Source organism: Periplaneta americana, chromosome 7 (assembly GCF_040183065.1).
Source record: "Periplaneta americana isolate PAMFEO1 chromosome 7, P.americana_PAMFEO1_priV1, whole genome shotgun sequence".
NCBI classification, from domain to species: domain Eukaryota; kingdom Metazoa; phylum Arthropoda; class Insecta; order Blattodea; family Blattidae; genus Periplaneta; species Periplaneta americana.
In genome coordinates this window covers 21,753,589-21,765,936 of record NC_091123.1, presented here as the reverse complement: position 1 = coordinate 21,765,936, position 12,348 = coordinate 21,753,589, and the positions used below count along the sequence as shown (strand labels likewise).

General features: G+C 37.0%; 1 protein-coding gene across 2 annotated transcripts in view; it reads right to left on the bottom strand.

The window, feature by feature from the left end:
* The window catches only part of Eip78C (Ecdysone-induced protein 78C), a 684,862-nt gene that overhangs the window by 32,682 nt on the left and 639,832 nt on the right, over positions 1-12,348 (bottom strand). For both annotated transcript variants that reach the window (XM_069830402.1, XM_069830401.1), the window contains 2 exons: positions 6,353-6,509; positions 4,153-4,310 (listed from right to left, as the gene is read on the bottom strand). In XM_069830402.1, the coding sequence (XP_069686503.1) occupies positions 4,153-4,310; positions 6,353-6,509 (315 nt within the window). The remainder of the gene's footprint in view (positions 1-4,152; positions 4,311-6,352; positions 6,510-12,348) is intronic.

Genomic DNA, 12,348 nt, shown 5'->3' with positions numbered 1-12,348 from the left:
AGCAATTAAATTTTCACGCGCAGCTGCCTTCTTGAGGTAGGGCTGGCCAAAAGGACGATTCGCGGGAGTAAAGAAAGAAACTATTTATCCGTTAAGGGGACACTGTGGTGAAATAATTCTGAAAAATAAATAAAATGCACTTTTTTGTTTTTATGATCGTAATTATATTTGAAACTGTTTTAAATGAACTTGCCATACGATCAAATGAGTTGGTTAGAGTCATAACTCACTTACTTACTGGATTTAAAGAACCCGGAGGTTCATTGCCGCTCTCAAATAAGCCCGCCATTGGTCCCTATCCTGAGCAAGATTAATCCAGTCTCTATCCTCATATCCCACCTCCCTCAAATCCATTTTAATATTATCTTCCCATCTACGTCTCGGCCTCCCCAAAGGTCTTTTTCCCTCCGGCCTCCCAACTAACATTCTATGTGCTTTTCTGAATTCGCCCATACGTGCTACATGCTCTGCCCACCTCAAACGTCTGGATTTAATGTTCCTAATTATGTCAGATGAAGAATACAATGCGTGCAGTTCTGTGTTGTGTAACTTTCTCCATTCTCCTGTAACTTCATCCCTCTTAGCCCCAATATTTTTAAGCACCTTATTCTCAAACACCCTTAACCTATGTTCCTCTCTCAAAGTGATAGTCCAATTTTCACAACCATAAAGAACGACCGGTAATATAACTGTTTTATAAATTCTAACTTTCAGATTTTTTGACAGCAGACTGGATGATAAAGGCTTCTTAACCGAATATTAACACGCATTTCCCATATTTATTCTGCGTTTAATTTCCTCCCGAGTATCATTTATATTTGTTACTGTTGCTCCCAGGTATTTGAATTTTTCCACCTCTTCAAAAGATAAATTTCCAATTTTTATATCTCCATTTCGTACAATATTCTCGTCACGAGACATAATCATATACTTTGTTTTTTTCGGGATTTACTTCCAAACCTATCTCTTTACTTGCTTCAAGTAAAATTCCCGTGTTTTCCCTAATCGCTTGTAGATTTTCTCCTACCAGAGAATCAGTCCCATTTCGAGGCTAATTTAAAGATTTCGTAACAAGCTATTTTTTACGGTGATGGGTTGTTATGGTTTGAATATAATGAAAGTTTCACAAGTTCTGCGTTGAAGTGATTTACTTAAGCATAGTGTACGATTTTAATGCTTTAGTATAAAATTACACAAACAAGGATTAAACAAAACACTGCTGTAATGCGATTTGTCGTACAGCTCAGAATATCTCTTATTTCTGAAAATAATGCTGTATCATGCGCGTTCATTACCTCTCTATGCAATGAGCTGTGTTAAAGTGAGGAAAAAACCTTAATCAGACTAAAGGCACAATAAAACTAATAAATGAAATATTATGGAGTAATGAGTAAACGTATCAGTATAAACACAAATGGAAAATGTTGTAGGCTACGTTAATTTAGTATCAGATGAAATCAAAAAGTAAAGTTCCAAGTTACAATACGCCTTGCTATGGCGACTACTTCTCTGACAAGCTTGTGTTTCTGGTTGCCGGTCAGACTAGGCGTGTAAATAAATTTTTTCTTGGCAAAGGTAGTTTTATAAGTGAAATAGTCTATCATAGCAGGTGTAGATTCGTTAGGCGCAGAAAATTTACTACAGTTTATGGGAATTCATTTTATTTCCTCTTTCTACTAAAATATTACGTAAAAACATTAAACCAATGTAATAATTTTGTGCTGTACGGTATTTCGTGGTGATATGTGGTTACAAAGATATTTATTCCAAAGAAAATAATTTCTCATGGTCCTACATTTGTCAATTCAAGACAGAGGCGTATGCAAAGAGGGTTACCGGGTTCGAATTCCCCCTTCAACTTTTAAAAAAATTACACATATTTCAATATATTTGATTGTTTCTATGTAAAGTGTCTTACCTATCATATACAGGTAACTGTTGACTATGCCTACATACAGAGTGTTCATTTCAAAACTTCCCAGTCCAAATAACTATATAATTTAAATTCACTTTAATTAAACAAAAAACTCATACATTTACAAATTGAGAGGGAAGTTAAAAACCAGTCTTAATTGCATATTAGGTTTCACCCCCTCACAACCAGCCACCCGTCCTTTGAAATTCCAAATGACACCCTTATCTTGTGATACTTAAATTTGAAAGAGTATTCAATTGTTTATACATTTCATTCATTTGTTTTCGCAGCTTTTATTTTCTATCGTCGCCTGGCAACCTAGATTGTTATGGTCAGCTGATTGTAGGATACAAATACAATTTATTACAGGAGAATGGAGAAAGTTACACAACACAGAACTGCACGCATTATATTCTTCACCTGACATAATTAGGAACATTAAGTCAAGACGTTTGAGATGTGGAGGGCATGTAGCACTTATGGACGAATCCAGAAATGCATATAGAGTGTTAGTTGGGAGGCCGGAGGGAAAAAGACCTTTGGGGAGGCCGAGACGTAGATGGAAGGATAATATTAAAATGGATTTGAGGGATGTGGGTTATGATGATAGAGAATGGATTAATCTTGCTCAGGATAGGGACCAATGGCGGGCTTATGTGAGGGCGGCAATGAACCTCCGGGTTCCTTAAAAGCCAATAAGTAAGTAAGTAAGTAAGCTTTATTCTCTTCAGCTCTAATCAACAATAACAACAATCCAGGTTTCCAGGCGACGATAGAAAACAAAAGATGCGAAAACGAATGAGATATATAAACAATTGAATACTTTTTCAAATTTAAGTTTCACAAGATAGGAGTGCCAATTTAAATTTCAAAGTGGGGGTGACTGGGAGTGAAACCTAATATGCAATTAAGACTGGTTTTAAACTTCTCCCTCAATATCTAAATTTACGTGTTTTTTTTTTGTTTAATTAAATTGAATTTAAATTATGCAGTTATTTAGACTGGGAAGTTTTGAAATGAACGCTCTGTATATATTATTACTAGAATTAATTATTGGTATTTTATTACTAGCATTAATTATTAGTATTATTAATTTATTATTAATTATATTTTTTATTAATTGTGTTTAGGGTAAACTAGGGTCTGTTGGATAGTTGGGCATGTTGGACACTCACTCGTGGCTACTTCCGTCATTGACTTCTAGCTGAATGTGGTGCCCATAAGTGGCGTGGTAACACGTTAAAGTACGGAGTGTAAACATGCCCGACTGTCCAACAGACCCTAGTTTACCCTATTATTGTCATTATTGAGTGTAATTAGTTACCACTGTCACCGGGTATATACCCATTTGCAGTGTGAATAAATACATACACATAAACATTATTGTGTAAGGGTAATGATGACACAAGCATTTTTTATTGTAAAAAATTAAACACAAGTTAAAATTTGTTAAAAATTGGATGGCAGTGAAAAAATTGCGTTTCAAATGTTTTATAAGGATATTCATAAATATATTCTATATAATATAGTATAATATTAATAAATATACCGTAACATAATAATGACAATAATAATAATAATAATAATAATAATAATAATAATAATAATAATAATAATAATATAATACTTACTTACTTACTTACTGGCTTTTAAGGAACCCGGAGGTTCATTGCTGCCCTCACATAAGCCCGCCATTGGTCCCTATTCTGAGCAAGATTAATCCAGTCTCTATCATCATATCCCACCTCCCTCAAATCCATTTTAATATTATCCTCCCATCTACGTCTCGGCCTCCCCAAAGGTCTTTTTCTCTCCGGCCTCCCAACTAATAATAATAATAATAATAATAATAATACTAATAATAATATACAAAATTAAAATACCAACAATGTAAGCAGTAAACAACTTTAATATTGACACTAGAGAAAATTCTGCGTACGTCATTCATTCAAAACAATAATGTTTCCCCATTTGGCAAGTGACTTTTGTGTCGCACAGTATAAACAACTTGTTACAAACAAGAACTAACAGATCAACAGGTTGGTTCCCTTTTCTTTATCTTGTCCGTTGATGAAGTGATACGTAGTTTCGAATCGCTGGATCTTTCTGCATCTACAATACTGAGCAAAGACTCAAATAGTTCCCACATACAGGAGTTTTAAATCATCTCTCGATTATTTACCCTGCAACGTAGCTGCATGGTCAAAGGCGTTATGTGGTCGGTGGACCTGACTTACATCGTACATGATGTCCATCTGCTGGCGGGTGATGTAGGTGCCATCGGCGAAGGTGAGCGAGGAGTCGGAGGTGAGCCGCGCCACATGCCCCAGCCAGATCTCGAAGAAGCCAACCTTGATGAGGATCAGCTGGTCGTCCTGACTCAGGTCACAGAAACCTGCAATCAACCATATCGCACTGAACCAGAGGGATTTACTTTCAGAATGCAATGTTACAGCAGGTGGAAACTCGTTCTTCTTTGGAGGAAACGGACAGGAATTCCACTTGCAATCATTCTTTATTGGAAACGACATTACTTTTCAGATATCCATAGTTCTTTAGTCTCCAACGTTTGTACACTTGGTCAAAATGAAACTGGCCGGTCTCTTGAGCATTTAAAATTTTCAAGTCCCTTCGGGTGAGCGCGCAGTTCACTACCGTAAACCTCCGTGCGCCGCTTTAGTTAACTACATAATACAAGGCGCTGATTTGGGCTACCTCCACAGCATGCTTCGAATCTCCGTAGTGAATATTTTGTTCTGTCCTTTCTTTTATTTTGCAACTCCTTTTAGTGTAATATAATCAAACAATTTGGTTATGTTCATTCATGTTACTTACAAATAATTATAAAATTGGTGAAAATTTGTGGTTATAATTCCAGAAAATCAGAATATATTTTGTCGTCAGAATTATGGTTTTTCTTGTTGTTTACAATTACTACGTTTAGGCCCTGATGATCACGGATTTAGATTAGTATAATAATCATATTCCCTGTAGCACAACTTGCAAGTCAATTATTTAACCGTCAACATATTTAGTAAATGTTCCTTAGGCAATAGAGTGTAAAGCAGCAGGGATTAATAAAATAATTAACACAGCATTTTAATATGAAAGTCCCTAATTGTCAACTTTAGTGCTACTTCCGTTTAGCAAGATATGGATATATCCTTCCTGAGAGATTATTGCGTGAAAGATCGCATTTCTCAGATTCTCTGATGGTTTCCGCTGAAGTTTCAAACGAGATCTTAATTCTATGGACTATTTTGTACGGAGTCAACTACAGAAAGCAGTTCACTACAAAACAAGAATGCGTAATATTGAACATATAAGACAACGCCTTCTTGAATGTTGGGACCGGCTTGATCAAAGACATATCCAGTGCTATTGGACAATGGAGAAGACAAATGGTTGTGCGGGCAAATGGCGGTCACATAGAGCATCATTTTTAATTTTGATTATTTGAAAAATCATTAATTTATTAATTTTACCAACATTCAGTTTCTGCATTATGAAGTAATAAATTGTCTTGAAAAACCACATTTTTCGCATCCTTGTGTATTGACCTCTATAAGATTTTAATTGAGCCTCAAAAAAACACAATAAAAAGTCTTGCTCATCTTTAGAGTCTACTCTTTCCAACAGTTTATCCATTATAAATTAATGTTATGTATTTCCGAAAATAGAGTATTTCTAATTGGCTCACTATGCATGTATATCCTGTATAAACATACACCCTGTATAAAGACAATAGGAGATGTAGAGAGAATGAAATGGGAAGTAGATAAGAAGGAAGAGGATGGTGATGTAGAAGTGAAAACATAGGAAAAGAAGTTGAAACAGAGCTTCCGGGCTAAGATGCCGTGGTCTACTGGTGCTGACGTTACCAGACGTTTCGTCTACTTCTACGGCAGACATCTTCAGTGGTTAGGTATCCTCGGTCGAAGTCTTCTGCTCGGGATACCTGTAGCAACTGATGACCTGACTGGTTGCTCGTCCTTATTTATATATCTATAAATAAGGACGAGCAACCAGTCAGGTCATCAGTTGCTACAGGTATCCCGAGCAGAAGACTTCGACCGAGGATACCTAACCACTGAAGATGTCTGCCGTAGAAGTAGACGAAACGTCTGGTAACGTCAGCACCAGTAGACCACGGCATCTTAGCCCGGAAGCTCTGTTTCAACTAGACACCGGCCGTGAAAGCCTGCATGCTAAGATAGGAAAAGAAGACTTGGATATAAGAGGGGGGAGACTTATAATGAAAGCAGATAACGGCAAGGAGGTTCAAGTGTAAAAATAACGAGAGAGATCGGATTAAGGAAAAGGAGAAAGAAGTGAAGGACACGAGGAGGGAAGAAGAAAAGGGAGATAAATGTTGTAAGAGAAAGACGAATATGAGAAAGAGGATAAAAGGAGAAATAAAGGAACAGCAGTCGTTACCTGGCACCCGCTTGGCGAACTCCACCACCCTCTGCACGCTGGGGGTGACGTGCGTCGCGAACTGCTGCCACAGCCACACCCGCTGCTGCTCCAAGGACTCCGCCGTCGAGGACGCCACCTCGGGCCCCTCGGGACTCGAGCCCCCCGCTGCCGCCGGCTGCAACAACACACCGCCTTCTTAACACACACACCCTGCCCTGGAGCTGTTACATAACTGATTCATGGATATTTTCTTGAAGCAACAAAAACTTGCTTTGAAATCGTAACTTACAAAAATACTCGTTATTTGCCAAGAATATACAGGGTGAATAAAAAATTCTGGAACCATATAAATATCTTCCATATGCTTGATTTTCGATTACTATAGGTGTTACACCAGTATTTGTAAGACCAAATGCTCTACCAGTGACACATTCGATTCTAGCCCTCAGCTATCGTAAAAGCCACCATTTTGGATGCAACTTTGAAATTTTAGACGCAAAGGCGGTCATGTAGGTACTCATAATCATGTGAAATTTTCTGAAAAAATCAATGACGCAATCCGTTTTGAGATATCTCTAATTGTTTTCAAATTATTTAAATATAACTGTCATAAAGACACAAACATTAGTTACTGCATCTACAGATATTTTGTAACATGGTACAGTACTAAGGAGACTTTGGAAAAGGTGTTTTTATGCAATGCTGGTAATTAATTTTTTCTGCTTTACTGTTTGGTTAACCTGTGACAGTTTCAATGCATTGTTGTGATCATTTTAAGCTTTCGTCGACCTGGTTGGCGAGTTGGTATAGCGCTGGCATTCTATGTCCAAAGTTGCGGGTTCGGTCCCGGGCCAGGTCGATGGCATTTAAGTGTGCTTAAATGCGACAGGCTCATGCCAGTAGATTTACTGGCATGTAAAAGAACTCTTGCGGGACAAAATTCCGGCAAATCCGGCGACGCTGACATAACCTCTGCAGTTGCGAGCGTCGTTAAATAAAACATAATTTTTTTTTAACTTTCCTTTAACAAATGTCTTGATTTTTATGATGGCATTATCGAAAGAGAGAAGAATTGATATCATTCTTCATTCTGGTGGGTTAAGCCAGAGAAATGTTGCACCTAACTGGACGAACAGTTCCCTGGACATTGGATTGGTAGGCGTGGACCAGTAGAATGGCCGGCCAGGTCTCCAGATTTAACAGCCCTTGATTTTTTCCTTTTGGAGTTACATAAAGAGCTTGGTATAAGAAGAGAAAATTGAGAATGTGGAACACTTAAAGAACCGTATCATTGAAGCCTGTGCTAATATCACCTCGAAAGTGCTACAAAATGTTTTCTCCACATTCTCAATTTTCTTCTTGAGGACTTAAAAAAAAAAAAACTGACAGAGCAACTACTTCTGACAATATGATGCTACGAGCTCTCAGTGTTGTAAAGTTAGATAACTAGGGCCAAGGATTTTAATATCCAATTCCAGACTTACATTCGGTATTGTAGGCAAACTACGGATGAGGTCATAAGGGGAAAATTGTCTACTGCGATATTTACTGACTCTCCAGTTAAGAAAGTACTAGAGGAGAGGATATCGAAAAAGGATAATTAATTTGTTCAACAAAAATACAAGAGGAGACTTTAGTAGTGAGAAAAGGAATCTTAAGACCGTCGAAAGACAAAGAATAATTCAAAAAGGGAAAATAACGAAGAAGACAGAGAGACATATTGCCTGTATTGTGTTAAATCTTACTCAGAATGTGCACCAGGTGAAGGGCAGATACAGTTCTTGGAGTGTAAATTATGGCCAATAAAAATTTTACAGATGGAAACAGAACGTTTGTTTGCATAAACTCCTTCTCAGATACTTTTTAATAAGACAATATAATATACCTATAGTCATTTACAAGTTCAAAATTAATTTTTATACCTTGTTTTTCTAGGATTCAGTTCTTATTTTATCTGAGTGTTTAACTCCATGGTTATATATTTATGTGCGTTCATCAAATTGGATCATTTGCCTGTGTAAAAAAATAAGTTCTAAATTTAAAAAAAATCTAATCTTATATGCACTTTGCTCTTATTTAACATGTAGCCAATTTACCTAATATCATGTGTCAATCTGCCTCCAGGGCGGGGTAAGTTGACTCAATCTGCACGTTTCAAAATAATACAAAATTTTAATTTTAAATCGTGGTGAAATCTAAATTTAAAAAATCTCTCCATATAGCCAAAGAACCACGTAGAACGACCATCTTTGAGGATTTCATAAAATGCTTTGCAAATTACAGAAAAAAAAAAATGAAACATAAAATTTGAGCCAACCTGCCTCCCTCTCCCCTATATGTTAAAATATATTACTGATTCATAATGAAACTCTAAACGTATTCCTTCCATTTCACCTTATGTAACAAAGCGACAATCTTTTAACAAAAAAGAGAGCTTTACGACAGACCAATATTCCTTTACCAAATGATCTCTTCATTCACTATGTGTGTAATCATCCGGCCAAAGGACGCAAGAACTTAAGATTACAATCGCCGAAGCCGTGAGCGGGTTTGAATCTAGCTTGGACTGATTTCCTTGCTTCGGTTTCCTGAGGTTTTGCACAACTGTAAGGCAAATTTCAAGTAATCCCATCGCGAATTCTCGGCCTCATCTCCCCAGAATACCACTTCGTCATTATCAATTCCACAGAAGGTAGGTTAGGTTAGGTAACGGTGGCTAGGGGCGGTTTAGGGACGACCCTTTACACGTCGGCCATACTGAGGCCTATTGTGCACCCCGAATTTATGGAATGAATGAGGATGAGGTGTACCAGCACACTGGCCGCATGTGACCCCTCACCCGCTCACCGAATGGGGGCCCCTCTACTCCCCCGCTCTAAGTTCATACCGCCAAGGTGACTAAGTAGCACAGGATCCATTCCAATGGCCTTTCCAAGGTGTCAAAGCGCCCTTTGGAATGAGAAAATAAATTATATGACGTCGGCCCGGTTGGCGGAGTTGGTATAGCGTTGGCCTTTTATGCCTGAGGTTGCGGGTTCGATCCCGGGCCAGGCCGATGGCAATTAAGTGTGTTTAAATGTGACAGGCTCATGTCAGTAGATTTACTGGCATGTAAAAGAACTCCTGCGGGACAAAATTCCGGCACACCGCTGACAATGATATAACTTTGGCAGTTGCGAGCATCGTTAAATAAAACATAACATTTAAATGATATGGCATCTAAATTCTTTTTCTACACGAGAGGAGAAGGGAAATGGACCGTGGCAATGAAAATTCTAAACTGGCATTTGCCTAAGTAACTGTGGAAAACCACGGAAAAAACACAGTCAGGTTGATCGGTCCGGGAATTGAACCACGGACCTCCCGAATGCGGAACGCATGAGTCCCTCGCTCGGTGCAGAAGCTATGAAACTCAGCAATTAATGCAGCACAGTTAAATATCCATATCATATCTACCAGGCCAATATTTCCTTCCACTAGAAATGAAGGGAAGTTTTTGCTTGTATTCAAGTTCCTCGATGAATTGTCTGTTTGTTGACAGCTAAATGCTATCATGAAATGTTGTCGTGCCAGTATCCTCTTTGTGTCATTCATGGATCACATCGTAAATTAAACTTGGAGAGCCAATATACATGTCAAAGCCACTCTGAAAATACTGCATTGCATTATTAAAATTGTTCAGTTCTATTTTAACACTCGACATTGATGGAAAAGCCAAATGAAGGGAGCAAGTCGCTACTTCGCTGTGTTGAGCCAGTCTGCAGCCGTTACAGCATATTGATCTTGGGCATAGCTCGAAACTCTTGTTTCAGTTCAAAGTGCGTTGCCAATAAGCCAGAGGGCGCTTTTTGTACAAGGGGCGTCTATGGGTATATTCGCCCTACACACATATAGGGTGTATCAAAGAAATAGCGACAAACGTTAAGGCACTGAGAGAGACATTTAGCAATTAATAAACTTTCTGTATATCAAATTCTATCACTTCTAATGTATACATTTATTACAAGTTGAAATTAAAGGGAACTACTTACAAAAAGCCACGATGGTCACATAATTTTTATTTAAAGTTTTTGGGCGATGCTTAATGATACATTTTTTATCATCTTGTGATAAGTTTATTTTCTTCACTACACTATACACAAACAAGATAAATTTTAGATTACTGGAGTGAACACAAAATATATTTTGTGCGAGATCGTGCGTATTTGCTTGGTTTCCGCACAAAAACAATCCGCGGAAAGCCTAAAATTCCACATTCAGTATTCCCAACCTAACACACATAACAATTTCCCTCTTCTTACCGCTTAAGTGACATATTGATTTTACTGCTTTAGGCTTTTAACATATTATTTTTAGAGATGTTCAATATAGTAATAATTATAAATTGGAAACTTACCACTGCAATTTCACCTAAATTGCACTGTTAATTATTGTTTTTAAATATTTGCAAAAATTAAGTAAACTCTACAACTCCATTAAAGTTACTGCATTCGTGATGCAAGTAACATTAAGGAAGCCGTGAAAAAATCAACAAGATTCCAGATGCCGATGTTATTACTGCAATATGTTATATAAATAATATTGATAAAATATTAAAATGAAAAATAAATCATTACATAACCTTACCGTTTGTTTTAAGTTCGCATTTATAGATCGGGGGAAAAAAAGACAGACGTATATCACGGCCTGCTAGAGTATAGTAAACACAGAAAACATTTTAAAGCAACAATGTTGATAGATATTTTTGTTTTGCAAAATTTGCCGTCATTGAACAAAAACCAAGATGGAGATTTCATTGCAACTAATTAGAAATTCCTCTTTCAGGTATGTAACAAACGATCTTCGCACAAAATAATGTACGATACACGAGCAGTATGTTTTCTTTCAATTTTCGGAAATTAAAAAAATTTCAACTACGTTTCGCTTTTTCAAACTTTTCCTCGAACATGAAAACTTCAACATACCGCTCTTGTAACGCATATTACTATTTCATAACTCCAATTTCATTTTATTTTTAAATTCTAAGATTTAGGCAAGTGCATACTATTAATGTTGTATAAATCCCCATTCAGAGCTACTTTACACTGACGTTCAAAGATATCTGACCTAGAACTTTCTGATAGTGTAAGCGAACTTTCTAACCACGGGATAAGTCAAAGCCAAAGATTGCATACAAATAAATAAACTTTGAAATAGTTCCGCTAGTCCTCAAAACACTATTATTATACCGGACAGTGTAAGGAAAGCGAGGATCGATTAAAAACTTCTTAAATATTAACAGGCCTTATGTGCTTATCCTTTAAGAAAATATGTAGATCACTTGATGTAGATAGTATGAGAAAAGTAGGTAAATTCTTGTTTATAGTAAAGAGAAAGTGAGAATTAAAGATTAGAGCCTAGCGTTTATATATTTTATGTCTGTCATAGAAGAAGTGAAGGATATAATTATAACACAAGGATTAGAGGAGATATGAAGAATAAGATAAATTGAATTACTAGAATAGAAATCAATATTTTATATTATTATTATTATTATTATTATTATTATTATTGTTAGCCTGTTGTTATTCGATTGAGAAGCTTTTGACATCTAGTCTGCTTTAAAAAAACTGATAGAATTTATAAAACAGTTATAGGCCTACTACAGATTGTTCTGTATGATTGTGAAACTTGGACTCTCACTTTGAGAGAGGAAAAGAGGTTAAGGGTGTTGAGAATAAGATGCAGGGTTTTCCATAAAAATAAATCCAGAAGAGTTAAGTCTGGAGATAATGGCGGCCAAGCAAATGTATCTGCACGACCGATCCACCTGTCAGGAAATATTTCGCCAAGCAAGATTCCAACATCCCATGCATGCTGCTCACTTGTTATAGCAATGCAAACACGCATATAATAGAACGAATTTGACTAGATCGACTTCTGGCGGGCAAACACGTAACCAAATCGAGTGTACGGCACCGGGAAAGTTTCTTATTAGCAGAGATGTACAACACGGCCAAAAATCGTAAAAAAAA